The 19,638-nt window shown below is 41.5% G+C and overlaps 1 protein-coding gene across 4 annotated transcripts in view; it reads right to left on the reverse strand.

Annotated features, from left to right (window-relative positions):
• The window catches only part of pla2g6 (phospholipase A2, group VI (cytosolic, calcium-independent)), an 81,961-nt gene that overhangs the window by 49,423 nt on the left and 12,900 nt on the right, over positions 1 to 19,638 (reverse strand). For all 4 annotated transcript variants that reach the window (XM_052043331.1, XM_052043330.1, XM_052043329.1 and 1 more), the window contains exons 3-4: positions 14,052 to 14,267; positions 12,340 to 12,523 (exon numbers count right to left, since the gene is read on the reverse strand). In XM_052043331.1, the coding sequence (XP_051899291.1) occupies positions 12,340 to 12,523; positions 14,052 to 14,267 (400 nt within the window). The remainder of the gene's footprint in view (positions 1 to 12,339; positions 12,524 to 14,051; positions 14,268 to 19,638) is intronic.

Below are 19,638 nucleotides of genomic sequence, written 5' to 3' on the forward strand. Positions count from 1 at the left end.
ATAAACATAAATGTATACATATATTTTGGAAACTGAAAGAAGACTGGGCCTGATATCTGTCATTACTAGTCATTAATTCAGTTCTTAATAGAGTCCATGTTCCTAAGTGAGCTGCGGTCTCCTCCACAGACTGTCCTCGATATTAAGACACCATAAATACGAGTAGAAGTTGGCCATATTATCCCTCTAACCTGGTCCAGCCGGCTATGAGTTCCAACTTCACTTTCCCACCTCTTCCACATAAGCCTCAATACCTTTAGTATCCAAAAATCCCTCTGTTCAACCACTGCTGATCCTCAACTCTCAAAGGTAGACAATTCCAGAGATTCAAAAGTAAGAGTGAAAAACAGCTTCTCTACATATCTGTCCTAAATGGCTTACCCCTTATCCGGAAGCTGTGCTCTAAAGTTCCAAACTGGCCTCTCAACATCTACCATCAATCTCTCTCAGAACTTTAAATGCTTCAATATCACAGCTCACTCTTTATAAACTCCAATGGATATAAGTCCATGCAATCAACTCACTGCTCAAAGGACAACCCTTTGAACCCAGGAATCATTTTCCAGCCCTATTCTCATTTTCTGCTAATGTTCTAACTGCCCTTTAATTGGAAACACAAGAGACTGCAGGTGCTGGAATCTGGAGCAACACACAAAAAGCTGGAGGAAATCAGCCGGTCGGGCAGTATCCCTGGAGGGAAATGGTCAGTCGACGTTTTGGTACAGATCTTGACCTGAAATTTCGACTGTCCACTTCCCTCCACAGATGCTCCCCCACTGAGTTCCTCCAGCTTTTTGTGTGTTGCACTTTAATTAGCTTTGTTTAACAAATGGGAGAGGTTCTGTCCAAACTATCTCTCTCTTCATCCTGGGTAAGGAATTTCACTTGCACATTCCATGTACAGTCGTCACCTTTTGACCATTCCAAAAAGGAGAATGGAGAGGCTGAGCTGAAGGTCAGTTGAACAGAGCACAGAACTGTTGTCACCAAAGTACCTCAACTGACACTAATTCTATTTTACAAAGTTGTTGCAACAAATGAATACCAACCAAATTAAACAATGAGAGGAGCAAAAATATAATGAATTGGATAGCTATTGGCTATTATTTAGCTACAGAACTCTGCAACAATGCATGATGTTATAGGGATGAATTAGTTATTTGTGACTAAATACAGATCATGCTTCTAACCTGCCAAAACTATTACAGTTTTATTCTAAAGGCTTCAATATCAGAACTTGACAAATATTTACTTGTCTTCTGATTTGTTGCTACCTGATTTTACCTGTTCTTTTCATCAGATCAGCGAAAACTGGGAGCTGGGAGGCTCATTTATTTACCAGCAGAACACAGCCTTTTCAAAATAAAAATAATGAACCTAAGGAAACGGCCAAGGCATTGGACTCAGGAGGAGCCAAGTCATGAGGTAACGCTTAGGTAATCAAATAGTTTGAGTATTAAGAGTTCACAGGAGAGTGGGAAGGCAGATGAAGCTAGGCAGAAAGTAGGCATTAAGAAAGGCAACTGGTCAATGAAGATACAGAGTGTAGGAACAGCAGACACAACCTCACGCTTTGTAAACTGGGGCACAGAATACAAGAGCAAAGAAGTCATGGTGAACATTTATAAAAACACTAGTTCAGCCACAGCTGAAGTACTGTGTCCAGTTCGAGGCACCGCAGTTCAGGAAAGGTGTAAAGGCTTTGGAGATTTACCAAAATGATTCCAGAGATGAGAGAGTTAGTTATTTGGAGTTGTACTCCCTATAAGAGGTTGCAAGAGGATCCTATAGAGGTATTCAAAATCATGAAGAGTAAAGACAGAGTAGATAGAGAGAAGCTGTTCCCACTGGCAGAGGGGTCAAAAATTGGGGGAGGCTGAACGAAGGCGATGGTCAAAAGAACCAAAAGTGGCATGAGGAAGGAACCTTTTTTAATGCCACAACTGATTTGGATTTTGAACGCTTTGCTGGAGATGGTAATGGAGGCAGATTCAATTGTAGCATTCAATAAAAGAGCATTCAATAAAATAAAATTTTCTTAAATAAAATAATTTACAGGGCAGTGAGGAGGTGATGGTGAGGGATTAGGACAAGCTCGAATGCTTTTGTGTAGAGCCAGTAAGGACTAGATGGGCATCCTTCAACACTGCAACCATTCTGTGATGGTGCACTTGCTGTGCTCTCATTTAGTTCCAATCGTTTACAAATTATTTACTTTTCCTGCATCTACATATTATCTACCTTTCATTGGGATATGGAAAATCTATTTACTTGATGCTCTAAAACTTAGCAACTCTCAGCCACACAGTAAACAGTTTGACTAATCTCAGATCTACCAAGACATTGCTTCTCTCTTCAAATGCAGAGACAAGTTTCTTAATTGCATAATAATCTTCGCAGAAATTATCCCAGCCAAACTTCAAGTTTTCACACCAGGCAGGAATGCACAGTTCACTAGACATGAAATCCCACTCCAAGTTCTGTAATACAAAATATTGGCTAAGGAAACTGACATAATGAAGTCAGTTTCAAAGCAGACTAAACACTTGTCCCGTCCAATGCTTTGCTCTTAAATTTTGCCTTACGATGCTAGAAACTTGGCCAAAATATAGTTTAATTTTTACAGCTCTTCACCTCTGATCTCAGCAAAGAGCAGGCATTTCTTTCTCTCTAATTTCATTATGAAGGTCTTAAGGAGGAAAACACAAGTTCAGCATTTTTGTGTTCCACTTTCAAGGCTTTCAGGATTTAGCTCTAATACAAGTGCCCTACTTTACCATTCCAGTTTTTAGACACATTGGTTGAATGTCTCTTCAGAGGATGAAAATAAAACAAAATGCTGGAAATCTGGAATTAAAAAAAATGCTGGAAACACTCAGCAGGTCAGGCAGCATCTGTGGAGAGAGAAACAGAGTTAACTTTTTAAGCCAAAGGCCCTTCTTCTCCCCTCCCCCTTCTCTGCAACTTCTTTTGTTGTCAACAAACATGTTTACTTCTACAAGTTCCTAGTTCTCAGAAAAGCTCACCACCTGAAATGTTAACCCTGCTTCTCTCTCCACTGATGCTGCCTGACCTATTGAGCATTTCCATTACTCACTGGTTTTATCTCAGCTTTCTGGCATCTGTGGTATTTTGCTTTCCATCTACTATTACCGATGCCTTTGTTGACAAGTCCATAACAGCTGACATTAATGGTTCTAAACTGAGCTGTATTCTTGGCACAGTTTTCTGTTGGTAATTCAGGCGCCTCTTTTTTTGATGGGGGGGTCGAGGTTGGTGAGGAGGGCCTCGGCAATTCAATATTCCCATTCAGGTATCCATCAGAGAAGCACCCCTGTTGTGACATTCTTCCTTATTGTTCTTCCTGAGCTTTCCAGCAGAGGCGGCAATTGCGTATTGCAGATTTAAGTGGTCCAGGCTTCACTTCAGGCACGACCCTGCTCGTTCATGGTGGTATCCCAAAGTTAAGGTGCTCAGCCACAGGAAGGATCAGCAATCACACTGCTCAATGCCTGAGATGGGACGTGCCAACAAAAGTATGTCCCCCAAAGGCAGTTGGAATGAACCCAGTCCACAGCTGCTGGTTTTGTGTTCACACGAATTTCTACCCCACCATTTGGGGAATTTGCTGGAATGAATCCACTGGTCATGAAGCACATGTGCATCAGATATCCAATAATCTCTTGCCCCAATTACTGACTTGAAAACAAAAAAAAACTGCAGATGTTGGAAGTCTGAAATAAAAACATGAAATGCCGGAAGCAGTGAATCAGCCAGCATCTGTGGAGACAGAAATAGATTTCTGATAAAGGGTCATCAATCTGAAATGTCAACTCTTGCTTCTCTTTGCACAGATGTTGTTGACTTATTACTGGTTTGCCTGCCATGCTACTTTTTTTATTGTTACCAATTTGTTGCCTTGATAAAATTGACCAGGCAGTTTTTCAGCATAATTCATGCATATTTCCAAGATGATTGGCAACGGGCAACATATCAAATATAAGGCCATATATGGTTTGGCTTTCAAGCAGTAAAGTTAAAGAGGTTGTCATTTGGCCCTCATTCTTATACAGATGTTCTTCTTGAAAACTGATGAGGTTTTGGGTAACCAAATATTGGCCTTGAAATTCTCATGCATCCTCATGGTTGTAGCAGTGATGCATTCAATCTCGAGTAGCATTAAAAGGCACATTTTTGTAGTGCAGAATGTGCCCCATCTCCCCCCACTCCCACTTCTGGACTGAGACTGGGTCCAGGGATTCAGGGTTGAAGGAGGTTTGAATTGCTTGGCCGGAAACATATTCCTCAGTAATGGAGAATATTGTTTGAATCACTCAGTGGTATTGTTAAGCAAACCAGGTTACAGCGAAATTGACAGCCATGGTTGCTTACTAGTTTCCCGGTTATTTTTTTCTTAACCTGACTTTATGATGATCTTTGATCAGAAATGAAGAATGCTAGAAATAAACAGGCTTTAAGGTGCAGAGCACGGGAAAGAAGAGGAAGGAAAGTCTGCAACAGGGCACTAGGCAAGAGAAGTGGCAAAAGCAAAGATGGAGAAGAGATTTGCAATGGGACAATTTTTTTTAAAAAAGAGAAGGCGAATCTAGAAGAGATGTGTATTTATTTTTCCTTTCTTTATTCACTTTGCAAGATTCAGACATTGCTGAGAGGGCCAGCCCTTGCCCATCCCTAACTACCTGTGAGAAGATGGCATAAAGTCTTGAACTACTGCCTTCCTTCTGGCAAAGGTTGTCCCAATGGGTAGATTATTTGATATTATTTTGGATATTTAGGGAATCATGAGATTAGTGCAGGAAAGTAAAAGAAATTAAGATTAGCTATTATCTTATGGAATAGCAGAGCAGACACAAGAGACTGAAGGACCTTCACCTGTTTATTTTCCTTACATTCATGTGGTCCTAAGTAGGGAGCTCCTAGACTTCGATGCAGTGGTGAAGAAGGAACAGCAACGTTTTTCCAAGTTTTAAAATAGTGTGCAACTTGGAGGGAAATCTAAGGCGATGCTGTTCCCATACGGCTCTTCCTCTTGTCTTTCTTGATGCAGAGGTCATGGTTTGGGAGGTCCTATCAGGATGGCCTGGGCGATTAGTGGTATTGCATTAGATAGATGGTGCACAATGCAGCAGGAGTGCAGGAGGTGAATGTTCAGCTGGTGGGTGGCAGACCAGTCAAGCCAGCTGCTTATTCCTGGATGGTGAGTGTTGTTGGAACTTTTTTCATCCAGACAAATGGAGATTATGTTATTACATTCCAGAAACGCCCCACAGATGGTAGAAAGGCTTTGGGGTATCAGGATAGGTCACCCATCACATGATACTCAGCATCTGACCTGTTCTGACTGATCTATTTGTGTTTCTGGTCAATGGACACCTCTAAATGTTGATGATGGAAGATCCTGCCATGGTAATACCACTGAATACCAAGGGTTGAGGGCTAGGCTGTCTCTTTTGGAGATGGTCACTGCCTGGCACTTTTGTGGAGCAAATGGTACTTGTCATTTATCAGCCCATGCCTGAATGTTGTCCAGGTCTTGGTGCATGTGGGCATGGAACGATTCATGTTGAGGTGCTACACAGGGACTGCAATCTCCACAGAACATCCTCACTTGTGAACTTCACCTAATGATAAGTAATCGTAATGGGAAGATAAGCTGCTGTTCCTCAAGCCCACGGACAGCTTATATCGTCCCTTCCGTCCGCCACATAATATTGGGAATTTTATTTTATTAAAGGCCCTTGCTTCATGTAACATGGCTGACTGTTGTTCTCGCAGCTTTATTTGCTGTTGCAAACAGATAAATCTTTCCGCTAATGAAAGCTATCAGTGCGAGTACAAAATTCATATTCCTACATTGCCAGGTTGACTGATCCACAGGGAGAAAAATGTTTCGGGATGATAAGCCACTTTTTGCATCCACTTCCCATTCTTAAATGAACTTCAATCCAAAGCTCAGCCTCTGGCGAGCCCAAACTATGACACCGGGCTAAAAATCTGGGGTAGAAACCCACATCCAGGAAAATCAGATGGATCTGCATGCACAGCCTCGATATCATCTTCAAGCACCACAGAAAACCAAGAAGATAATGAAGGCTTTGCAAAGCTCACATTGTCTACTGCCTGCGCTGCCCATAGAGATCTAACTAGTAACAAATTATGGAAAATTTTATTAAGACACTGAAGTGCTAGATTGGAAAGGGCATGGCATTTTCTTTTAATTCTGGGGGCTAAGTTTTTTTGGAAGCCCATTAATAATAACTGCACACACAAAATCCTTCTTCCTCATCCGCCAAAGGAAGCAAAGAAATAGTTTGACCAGCTCCCTCATTCTACAGAATAAATCACTCCAACAGAAAAGATGAGCGTGTACTTTCCTTTACTCCAGGTTCATCCTCAATACAAGCATTGCACTTGCTCAATGCTGTCCAGTTCTTTCCTCAAGTGGCTAGTCTTCATACATGTTATGGAAGAACATAGAACATAACAGCACAGTACAGGCCCTTCAGCCCACAATATTGCGCTGACATTTTATCCTGCTCTATTATCTATCTAACCCTTTGCTCCCACATAGCCCTCCATTTTTCTATCATTCATGTGGCTATCTAAGAGTCCCTTAAATGTCCCTAATGTATCTGCCCCCGCAACACCTGCCGGCAGTGCATTCCACGCACCCACAATTTCAGTGTAAAAAGCTTACCTCTGACATCCCCCTTGTACCTTCCTCCAATCACCTTAAAATTATGGCCCCTCATGTTAGCCATTTTCACCCTGGGAAAAAGTCTCTGACTGTCCACTCGATCTATGCCTCTCATCACCTTGTACACTTCTATCAAGTCACCTCTCATCCTCCTTCCCTCCAAAGAGAAAAGCCCTAGCTCACTCAACCTATCCTCATGCTCTCCAATCCAGGCAGCATCCTGGTAAATCTCCTCTGCACCCTCTTTAAACCTTCCACATCCTTCCTATAATGAGGCGACCAGAACTGAACACAATACTCCAAGTGTGGTCTAACCAGGGTTCTACATACCTGCAGCATTACCTCACAGCTCTTGAACTCCATACCCCGACAAATACGTATCCAACACATCATTCTCCGCCACTTCCGCCATCTCCAATGGGATCCCATCCCCAAGCATATCTTCCCCTCCCCACCCATTTCTGCCTTTCGCAGGGACCACTCTCTCTGCGACTCCCTAGTTCACTCCTCCTTCCCCACCATCCCATCCTGCTCCCACCCAGGGAACTTTCCATCGCCCCCACCATAGCTGCAACACCTGCCCCTACACCACCTCCACCACCTCCATCCAGGGACCCAAACAGTCCTTTCAGGTGAGACAGAGATTCTCCTGCACCTCCCTTAATGTCATCTACTGCATTCGGTGCTCCAAGTGTGGCCTCCTCTACATTGGTGAGACCAAACGCAGACTAGGTGACCATTTCACAGAACACCTGCGCTCCAACCGTAACCGCGACCTGCATCTCCCCGTTGCCAGTCACTTCAACTCCTCCTCCCACACTATGACTGATATGTCAGTCCTCGGCCTCCTCCACTGCCAGGAGAATTCCAAGCGCAAACTGTAGGAACAGCACCTCATTTTCCGTCTTGGAACCTTGCAGCCTAACAGCATGAACATTGAATTCTCCCACTTTAAGTAATCCCCACACCCCTTCCCCAACTATTTTTTTTACCTTTCCTTACCTTTGACCCATCCCCCGGTGGATCTGCTCTCCCCTCCTCCTCCGCACCTGCCTATCACTATCTCTTACCTGCATCTACCTATCACCACCCTATGCCCACCCCACCTCCCTTCTTTTGTCCACCTATCACTGCTCTGCTTTTCCCTCCTATATATTGGGCTTCCCCTTTTCCTATCTTCAGTCCTGAAGAAGGGTCCTGACCCGAAACGTTGACCACCTGCTTTTCTCCACGGATGCTGCCTGGCCTGCTGAGTTCCTCCAGCATCATCGTGTTTTTCATCTACAAGATTATCAAGCACATCTGACCTCATAGCTGGGATGGACCATGTCTGCACATAATGTGTCCAGCAAGGGTGGCCATCCAACAATCAGGACCAAAAATCGCTAGCTGAATTTTCTTAGCTGAGAGCTACAAAGGCCACTTACGCACCCACCCCACTCCACTCCCTATCACCAAAGCACAGAATCATCAAAAATAAAATGAGAGCACTTGCTGATCTGTATGGTCCTCTCAAAAATTAAACATCAAAGGAGTTGAGGGATATGTGCTCACAGATGTTAAAAAGTTCACCACCACATGAATCCACTACCATCATACATTTTGCAAAAACTTCAAAATATCTTCCTGAACACCATTCTATCAGTAGACTGTCAATATCATTTTAAAACACAAAAGACTTGGAAAGAAGTTCCCAAGTCATGATGCAATGATAGATCTTCCAGCCCCTCTATATTTTCACCCTTTCTAACACTCAGTGAATCAAGCAAATTATTTTCCTTTATACATGTGATGATTCTTGTTAACCACCTCTGCCAATAGGATTTGAAAAAAATTTATATTTCAATTTCAAGTCTTGGTTCATCAGCTCAAATCACTTCTTCAATACCAGTGAAAAACCACGTGCAAGGCACCAGGGCAGGCACGGTAGTGTAGTGGTTAGCGTAACACTATTACAGTGCCAACGACCCGGGTTCAATTCCGGCCGCTATCTGTAAGGAGATTGTACATTCTCCCCGTGACTGCATGGGTTTCCTTCGGGTGCTCTGGTTTCCTCCCACATCCCAAAGACGTACGGGTTAGGAAGTTGTGGGCATGCTATGTTGGCATCGGAAGCGTGGCGACACTTGTAGGCTGCCCTTGGAACACTCTACGCAAAGATGCATTTCACTGTGTGTTTAGATATCTTAAATAATTCACCTAGAGAGGGACAGTGAGAACAGGGTGGTGCGGCATTAAGCTCTGCCGGCTAATCCATCTACTCAAGCACAGCTACAGCAATGCAGGTAGAAAGAACACAAAACCCATGAAGTCCTGGGATTGTGGAGCAGACAACTGCAAGGCTAGGAAAGCAGCAAGTGTTTGAGCATTAAGGTATTACCACTGGCTGCATAGAAAGAAAACGCTCCATTTCTCAGCATTGTCACCCTTCACCTTAAGAAGCACAAAAACAAATATCTGTAAGAAAACACACAAGAACAGACAAACAACAGTTGCTAAAGACTCCAAACCAATTTCCCACTAGTCAAATTTCTAATAGATACCTGCTCATTTTATTCTGACCTATCTTTCACTCATTACTTTGTTGGCAGTCTTGAATCAAACCGGTCACATTTAATTAAAAGGTGATTTTCAATGCTTTGCATGTGAAGCCTGTGGTAATTCTTCTGTCATCTTTGTAACATAGGAACTGGAAAAGGCCATTCAGCCCTTCAAGCCTGCCCTGCCATTCTGTGGCTGGCCCCCTCCAGGATCTATCCTGCCTGTACTTCTAACTGCTGTAGCTGGATCTGAAGCAAGAAGTCTTTTACCCACCCTTCACCCATGAAACACCAGTGTCCATTGTAACATGTGCAATGTCCATTGAAGCACCAATGTCCTGATAACATCCTTGTAAAAAGATTTACAACAATGTTGCCAGGACTTGAGGGACCGAGTATAGGGAGAGGTTGGGCAGGCTATGACCTTATTCCTTAGAGCGTAGGAGACTGAGAGATGACCTTCTAGAGGTGTATAAAATCATGAGGGGCATAGATAGGGTGAATGCACTCAGTGTTTTTCCCAGGGTTGGGGAATCAGGAATTACAGGGCATAGGTTTAAGGTGAGAGGGGAAAGATTTAATAGGAACTTGAGGGGTAACTTTTTTTACACAGAGGGTGGTATCTATGCGGAATGAGCTGCCAGAAGAAATAGTTGAGGCAGGTACAATAAAAGCTTTTAAAAGACAGTTGGAGAGGTACATGGATTGGAAAGGTTATGGGCCAAACACTGGCAAATGGGACTAACTTGGATGGGGCTCTTGGTTGGCATGGACCAGTTGGGCCGAAGGGCCTGTTTCCGTGCTGTATCTCTGTGCTCTGTAACAGAACTGCTGCTTCACCAGTTGAGTTCAGCAATGACAGGGGAGATGGACAACAGTAGTAGTATTAGTAGTAGTACAAGCAAATTAGTTTTACAGCAGGCATCCAGGAAAGGGCTACAGCAGTGGCACAGTCATTTAAAGGCCCTTTTAGAATGAAGCCTTATTGCTTTGACTAGAGCCAACCTTCATAAAGAATGATTTGAATTAGGGGCTCTCTCTCATAAAGCTGTCGAGGCCAGGAGTCAATTGAAAATTTCAGAACTAAGACTGAAAGATTTTTGTTGGGTGATGTCCTTCATCAAAGCAGATCGGGCAGCAAGAGCAGCTGCTGCCTCACAACCTCCAGACCCTGGCAGTTGTCATTGTCTAACTGAGCCAAACTTATGACCTCAAATGTTTCCCATGTAATGAGATTGATCCTGGAAATTACCCCCAACTGCCTAGCATTTCACCTTCTGCAGGTTATATAAATTCACCAAAAAAAACCCATTTCACCTTTCATCAGCTGCATAACTAAAAGGACAATCGACAAAATGCTTAGCTGATCCCCACTGTGCATTCTTTAATGTCAAGATGAAAGACTTTATTGGAAATGCTAAAGATTAAAATTACCTGAACCATGAGACTAGAGATTATTGCTCTTCATTTATTTGTGTGACCCAAGTATAAAAGAGGAGCAAACAGTAAAAATAATAAACATTTGGCAGGTACAAGATTTATGTGCTTTGAAGCTGTGAATCTGCTAGAATTGGTATTAGGTATACATTTTGTGATATCTATTGTTTTGTAGACCATGTACCTCCACAAAGAATGCTCAAATATCATTACATAGAAACAAAAAATTCTTCAGTAGGTAATTCATGCTGATAGAAATTTAACAGAAATCCCACATTGGTCTATAGGTGATATGTGGATCAATTCTATTTAAAAAGTCCCCTGAATAAGCTTTGAATTCTTCATCAAGGATCACATACCAAACATAACTCCTGCTGCTGTTTAAGAAATAGATGCAGGAGTGGGTTATTCGGCCTCTTGTGCCTGGTTCCTCCATTCAATAAGGTCACGGCTGATCTTTTACCACAGCACCACTTCCTGCACCAACCCAATCTCCCTTGATTTCCTAAATATCCAAAAATCTCTATTCTGAATAAATTCAGCAACAGGACTTCCATAACCCTCACAGATACAGAATTCTGAACTCACCTCTCTTTAGATGAAGAAATTTCTTTCTATCTCATTCCTGACTGGCAGACCCCTGAGGCTGTGACCTCCGGTTCTAGATACCCCAGCTAGGGAAAACATCCTACCTGCACCTACTTGGTCAAGCCCCGTAAGAATTTATGTTTCAATAATATCACTTCTCATTCTTTTAAACTGGAGACAAATGTGCCTTATCTGCTTAATCTCTGTTTGTGGGGCTAAGAATCAATCTGATTAACCTTAATTGCAGGTACATCCTTCCTCACCAGGGCTCGTTTTCTAAACAATAATTTTCTAAACAAGACTGACACCTCCACAAAGCAGCGAGAAGTAATCCTAGTTTAGATAGAAGGCCACTAATTACGAGCTGAGGTGTAAACTAAGAAGTTCCTCACTCCTTCGAAGAGCCCTGATGAACTCGAGAGTATAAGAAAAACTGGAGTTATTTGTCTTCAAGCAGAAATGATTAAGGGAGGGGAGTGTTCATAAGTGTGAAGGATTTTGATCGAATAAATACCTGCGGCAAGTTTATCACATCAAATTACCTTTGGAAATCTGAAATAAAAACAGAAAATGTGGGAAATACTCAGCAGCTCATGCAGCATCTGTGGAGAAAGACACTCAGTTATCATTGCAGGTCAATGATCTTTCATCTAATGACATGTAAAGTGCTTTACTCTCCACAGATACTGCCTGATCTGTTGAACATTTCCATTACATTCCGTCCTTAGTTCTACTGATAGGTTAGTTGATAACCAGAGAAAACACATGATCTGAAACAAACTTAAAGGTTCTGGAAGCAAATTCATAACATCTACCAAAAGAAAACTGAAGATATATTTGAAAAGAAAAAATGCAGGTCTGTGAAGGAAGAGCAGAATGCATCGGGCTAACTGGAAACCCCTCTTAACAAGCAGGCATAAGCACAATAGGCTGAATGGCCTCTGCTATGATTTTATTTATCCTTTTTATCAGACAGAACATTTGGTAAAGTACAATGAAGGATTTTAAACAGTAAAGCTAAAAGCTCTAAGGATAATTCTAGAATTTGGTGCATACCTCAATGATCTGACAACTTGACAGCTTAGCAGCATAGTGGAAGACCGTCTCCCTGTTCTTATCTGCAATGTCCAAGCGAACTCCACATCCTTCCACGAGCTCACAAATGCAGTCTATGTCCCCCTTCTTGCAAGCCAGGTGTAGAGGAGTGATGCCCTCTTCAGTTTCTGTGTCGTTGATGCAGCTGTTCACAGAATTACATGTTATTCTCATGACGAAGCTGATCCTCAGACACTCTAACAAAAAGCATGCATCAGTTATCCTGCATTGAAGCAAGTGAACCATGCTAACCTTGTGATGTCAAAACCGGATCCCATTATTAGCAATTTCATGCAATGCCACAGGTAAATCAGAACAAAAAAAAGGTTGTATTTTTACAGAATTATAGTTAATGGATTTTATATAAAACTACACCGGTTTCTGTTTATATTGTTACTATATTCCAAAGCACTCCTGCATTTACTCTCTGTAAAACTTGAGACATCTGATAGCTCCTGCCATCCCGTTTACCCATCACCTCCAGGCTTGATGACCTGCACTGGCTTCTGATTAAACAGTCCCTCAATTTCTAAATTATCGTCCTTGTTTTCAAACCACTCCATAGCTTCTCCAGCCTTTCCAAATATCAGTGCTCCTCCAAGCCAGGCCTCTTTTTAGACCTAAATATAATCACTCCACCATTAGCTGCCATTCCTCCTACTTAGTCAAATGACTAATCTCTTTAATTTCCTCTCCTTGAAACTCTTCATCTTTCCCCTTTTATTTCTGCTATAAGCACTTCCTTTGAATGCTTTTGGTCATTTGCCCTTATATCTCCTTATGGGATTCAATACATCTCCTGTAAAATACCTTGGAAGCTGTATTAAATATCCTAAAATTTAGACAGCAGTTAGGGTTAATCACATTGGTAGGATTCACATACTGGCCAAACCAGGCAAGGGCAGTAAATGAAAAATCAAAACAAAAACTGCAGATGCTGAAAATCTGAAACAAAAACAGAAAATGCTGCAAACACTCCGTAGATCTGAATTCATGATAAAGATCTTTGACCTGAAATGTTAACCCTGTTTTTCTTTTCACAAATGTTGCCTGAACTGCTGAGCATTTTCTGTTTCTGTTTCAGGCAAGGATGGTTTATTTCCTTCCCTGAAGGACATTTGGGACACAAACAGGTTTTAACAAAACCCACAGTGGGATTTGAATTTATGTCCCTAGCTGAGTACCAACTCTTTCCCATGAAATTCGTTCTATTGTCTCTTCTCCCTCTTAGTTCACTTCCCATCAATTCCATTACTCTTTGCCTCTCAAGTCTGACGAGTGTGCTCTTAGATGTGAACATTTTCTGTTGACCCAGATAAAGTTTTAATACTGCTAAAATAAATACTTTCTCTTTAATGTCATTATCCACTAATAACCCCAGAGGACAAACTCCTCTCATGGTCTGGTACCTCAGAACACATCCAGCCCTCTACTAGGAATTTCCATTTACTACATCAACCATTTTCCTAAGTTGTCTAGTGCAGAACCTCAAGCCAAGCAGAGCTTGGACAGGTATTCACTTGGAGGTAGGTGCCATGGACACAGTAAATGCAGTGCTAGCCCATCATCAGTCATCATTTACCACACAATGTGAAACTTCACACTTTTGGCTATAGGAAACAAAAGAGGGAGGTAATTTACACCCCTACACCTTTCCAACACAAACCCATTACCTCATGATGTGATTGTGGCGGAAGCTCTCCTTCATGCCCATCTCCACAGCTACGTGGGCCAGGGGCCAGTCTGGGTGGCTTCGCAAACAGTCAGTCAGCTGCTGCACAGTGTCGAGTTTCAGCGAGTCCGATGCGATCTCATAGAATGGCCTCATCTTCTGCGCAAACTGTAAGAAGACAGTTCTTGCCTCCACTTCAGAGCTTACCTGGAACAACCTGTAAAGGCAAGAAGAGAAGAACATAAGAATTAGGAAGAGGTGTAGACTGTTTGGCACTTTCAGCCTGCTCAACCATTCATGAGGACCATGGTTACCTCCACACCATTTCAAATAGAGTTAATTGTCATATGCACGTATAGTGAGGTACAGGTACAATGAAAAACACATACAATAGGTACAGATAACACACAGAATGTGAACACACCATTTTCCAGCATCCCTTTGATTCAGAAATCTATCAATCTTTGTTTTGAATGAACGCAACAACTGAACATGAAAGAATGAACACTGAAGGCACAAGACTCCAAAAATAAGTAATTGCTAATGCCACTTATTCTTCAAACTTTCCTTTGAATTTAGACTGGCAATGAATAGTTCTTCACTTCAATCATAAATTAGAAAAATGGTCTGAAGTAGTTGAAGGCTCATGAAAGCATTCTGGTAGCACAAAACATGTTTGAAAACAACTTAATCCTGTCACACTTCCACCTCCTGCCGTTAAAATTGTCTTGTTTATACCGCAGAACACATTCACCCAAGGAAAGGAGAAAACTGCAGCCAAAACAACTTTGTTGCTGCCAACCCAACTGCCTCTGGGCTTTATACCACAAATGAAATTCTTTTCTATACATCGATTGGTCCGGTCCGGTGGGATTATTAGGGGGGAGAAAGTGCTGTGCACAATCAGAGCCAATCTTGTGTTTGCTGACAGTGCTGCCCTGGTTAAGTAACACCCGTACTTTTTTTAAAAAAAAGTCTCAGCCATTTTTCCAAACCCTTCCATTGGCTTCATCCCTTCCCAACTCTGTAAACTCCTCCCTACCTGTAATCTTCCAAAATAATTGTGTTCCTCTGGTCTGGTCTCTTCTTATTCCCTGAATATAATTGCTCCATTTTTGGCTACCATTCCTTTAGCCAGTGCTCTTAACTCTGGAATTCCCTCCCTAAACCTCCCCAACTCTTCTTTCCTCATTAAAAACGACCTCCTTGACCAAGGTTTTGCTCATCTGCCTTGACAGTTCCTTACGTGGCCTAGCCTCAATTTTTCTGAATGTTTGATAGCACTCTTGCAAAGAATTCTTGGATGCTTTTGCTAAATTAAATGCCAGACATAAATGGAAGCTTTGTTGCTCTATTGGGACATGGGTCAATAAATGGTTGAGAGGAAGGAGACAGCAAGGGAAGTTTGTTCTCTGACCTGTGGGATGTGCTCACAGATCTGAATTGAGTCATTGATATGCATGTTAAAAAATAAAATATTATCAGAAAAGGCTAAATGAATATTGGTCTTTATATTAACCAAGATGAAAAGTGAAGAACTTATTCTTCAAATAAATACAGCATTGGATAAATCTATTCTGGGCCTGACGCCCTGGGTATACTAATCTTGGTGGGGTTACAGCCAGGACAAGTTGCACAAACTTGGTGTGTTTCCCCAAGTTTAGCATACTGAAAGGTGGGTGATCTAATCAAAGTATTTAAAATGATGGAGGAATTTCATTTGATAACTATAGAGAAACCATTTCTACATTGGTGGAATTATAACATTATAAATGGTATAATCATAAAATTACAACTGGGCCATTTAGAAGAAAAACCAGCAATTTTTCCCCACAGAATGTCTATTAGAAATCTTGAATCCCTCCTTAAGAGGGTGTAGATAATGGCTCAGTTGGATCTTTCAAGACTGAGGTGAGAATTTCTTGTTGAGTAAAGCACCATGAGATAGGAGAAGCGTGACTGAGATGCAGAACGGCCGTGATCTAGTTGGCTCGACTGGTCCATTCCTGTTCTTTGGCTCAAGCATTCTAAATACAACAAAGACCTGCCATATAAAATAGTTTCAAAACTAAAAATATCCTAAAGAAACGCTGTAATTCCAATTTTGAATGGGATTAATTCTGCTACTGTTATTCAAAAACAAAGGATTTGTTTTTGATGGCCCTGTGATTCCTACATGAAATAATTTAAAAACAGCTGTAACAATGGAGATTGTGTTCTTTAGACGAAATGTCAGACTGAGGCTATATCTCCCTGTTTTTGCTCGATGATAAAGATTAACATGCCACTCTGCAAAGAGTACTGAAGAGCTCTTGGCAATCTTTCTAACAAAGCATATTTTGTCCTGAAGCAACTGGCTAAGTTAGAAGAACTATTGAGCTTTTTGTATATTCAATAATGCAAGGATGTCCAAGATTTGTTTGTGTAGCTTGCTTAAGTGTGTATTATAAGACCTAGCAGTGACATGTATAAGACAATGTACACAGTAATTTGTATGCTTGAATACCTTACATTAATTTGCATACTTGTTACAAGTATATGTAAACTAGTATACTTGGCATATATGCTGATATTTTGGTGCTCTGATTTGGATAAGTTATCCAACAATGAGGCAACAGTGACAGGAATGTGTTTATCTACAGTCAGATCAAACTATGAATGTGGAATAGAAAATGACCCTGATAGCACTGATATCATTCTGCAGCTGGAACATGAAAGTCAAGTCATCAGGAGTCATGTTACATTGGTTAACTACCAACCTCACATTTACTTCTACCACCATTTGTAATACGTAGAATACAGGCAAAGACTTCTGCCTCTGGATTTTGGAAAGCCACACAAAAGTGAGGAATCAGAGTCTGATTTTGATTTGCAAGGCTTACAAAAACAAGTAGTTGAATTATGGTTTGCCTGAGCATCGATTTGGTATCATAAAACAAGTGTTAGCATCAGAGCTATACTTGAGAGAGGAGAGTAACTAGGTCTAAGAGCAATACTGAAAATGTGCAAAGCAGTGATAATACAAGCCATGGTGACCCATAATAAAGCACAACTCTCCACAGCCAGCTAAGTATAGAAATGTAGGAACAGGTGAAGGCGATTCAGCCCTTCAAGCACAATCTACCACTCAATATCATGGCTAGTCTATAGCCTAAATCCATGAAGCTGCTTTTCCCTCCAACCTCTAATACTTTGCCATAGAGTCATTCAGCATGGAAACAGGTCCATTTATACCAATCCTACACTAATCCCATTTTATTCTTCCTTTATTCCCATCAACTCTCCCCAAATTCTGCCACTCCCCTAGACACCAGGGAGCACAAGTTACAGCAACCAATTAATCTCCCAATGTGTGCGTCTTTGGGAATGTGGGAAGAAAGTGGAGCACCCAGGTGAAACCCACGTGATCACAGGAGGAACATGCAAACTACACACAAAGGTAGTACTAGAGGTCAGGATCAAACCTGGCTTGCTGACACTGTGAGGCAGCAGCTCTACTAGATGCACCACTATACAGCCTTACTCTTGGTTAATGAGAAAAAAAACTGATCTAGCATGAACTGCCATTTGCAGAAGAGAATTCCAAATTCTTACCACCATCTCCATGTAAAAATGTTTCCTAACCACTCTGCAGTGGCTCCAATTTCCAGACTCTGACACAAAGCCTGGATTCCCCAACCACTGGAATTAGATTTTCTTTAACTATTCTTTCCACTCCCTGAAAACCTCAGTCAATTCAGTCCATACCCTAAATTCCTGGAAATCCAAGCTACTTTTTGTAATATTTCCTCATAGTTTAACCCTACAGAAGACAAACCGGTCCTGGAGAATCTCAAGTTGGCTATGGCAGCTTGGCTTTCTTGCATTTCCCAAAGTTTTAACTTCATTCCAAAAAGCTAAATATCTTCATTAAAAAATTAAAATGTCAAAAATACAGCTGGTTTCAAGGCATCAAGTTGATATAAGGCTATTTTGAACTTGGAGGAATACGTGCCAACAAAATAAAACATTCAGTCTGTGCAATGAACTGAAAGGGTTACATGAGGTGAGCGGCAGGATGCCTGTCTTTACCACATGGGCCCAAAGTTCCTCCTGAACAAAAAAAACCTGTTCTTCTCCGTAATTAATGTTTCACTAACAAAATGGTCAGAACAATGTGGCATTTGAGAGTGTGGTTTCTAAATTTGCAGTTTAACTTATGAGTCATTAACTACAGAGAAACAGACCTGCTGTTTTCTTCCGTCAAAAAGAATTTCAGCCATCAACAGATTTTTCTGTCACTGATATACATATAAGGCATGTGTTAGCATCATGGTTAAGTTACTGGACAACCAACTCAGTGGAACAGTGATCTATAGATACTTTCAGATCCCACCATTGCATCTGAGGAATTTAAATTCAATGTGGAACTACAGGAGTAATTTGTGACGATTGTTGGAAATACAATTGCATAATGCTCTTTATTTTATAGTTTTGTCATAGCAAAGCCAACTTTTCAAGAATAAAAAAGGATAACAACCACTTCCAGATATATTCAGGTCACACCAGAAATGAAACCAGGTATTTTGGGCACGAGCTACCTTTGATGTGTCAGAGGTGCAGGAGATGAAGTTGATAAAGAAATGCAACTCTTTTCCATCTTTTTATTGTCAGATGTAAAAGTTTGTTTAACGAGCCAGGTTTTAGCTCCTGACAGATATTACGCTTACTAAAAGAAGTAATTCCTTTAGCCAACAAATTTTGTCCTTTCTCTGAGTAAAGAATCCTGAATCGTGGCCCAGTTAAGGTCTTACAATTGATGAAAGGTTTTGATGGAGTGGATGCAGGCAGAATATTTCCACATAAAGGCATCCCTGGGAATATTTCTACATAAAGCCCAATTTATGTACATATGGACGAGCTCCCATAATATTAATAAATCCAAATAAATACATATATTTATTCCTACAAGCAGCAGAACTAGTTTCCTCTCACTTTTAGTAAATGTTCTTATCAGTCTTATGTGCTTTAGATGCCATTTATTATTATACTGTGGATATGGTTACCATAAGATTATGAGAGGCATAGATAGCCGGTATCCTTTTCCCAGGGTCAAAATGTCTTATACTAGAGGGCATGTATTTAAGGTGAGAGGGGATAAGTTCAAAGGAGATGTGCGGGGCAAGTTTTTTTTTGTTTACACAGAGAGTGGTGAGTGCCTGGAATGGCACTGCCAGGGGTGGTAGTGGAGCCAAATATGATAGAAGCGGCTAAGAGACTCTTAGACATATGAATGTGCAGAGAATTTTAGGGGGGGGGGGCGGGGGGTTGGGGTTGGGATATGGATCTTGTGTAGGCATTAGTTTAGTGAGGCTTTTAGTGACTAGTTTAATTAATTTGGCACAACATCATCCTGAAGAAGGGTCCTGACCTGAAATGTTGACTGCCTGCTTTTCTCCACGGATGCTGCCTGGCCTGCTGAGTTCCTCCAGCATCATCGTGTTTTTCAGGATAGATAAGTCCCTTGGGCCGGATGGAATATACCCCAGTTTACTATGGGAAGCGAGGGAAGAGATTGCTGGGGCGTTGACGATGAACTTTGCATCCTC

Source organism: Pristis pectinata, chromosome 33 (assembly GCF_009764475.1).
Source record: "Pristis pectinata isolate sPriPec2 chromosome 33, sPriPec2.1.pri, whole genome shotgun sequence".
Taxonomy (NCBI): Eukaryota; Metazoa; Chordata; class Chondrichthyes; order Rhinopristiformes; family Pristidae; genus Pristis; species Pristis pectinata.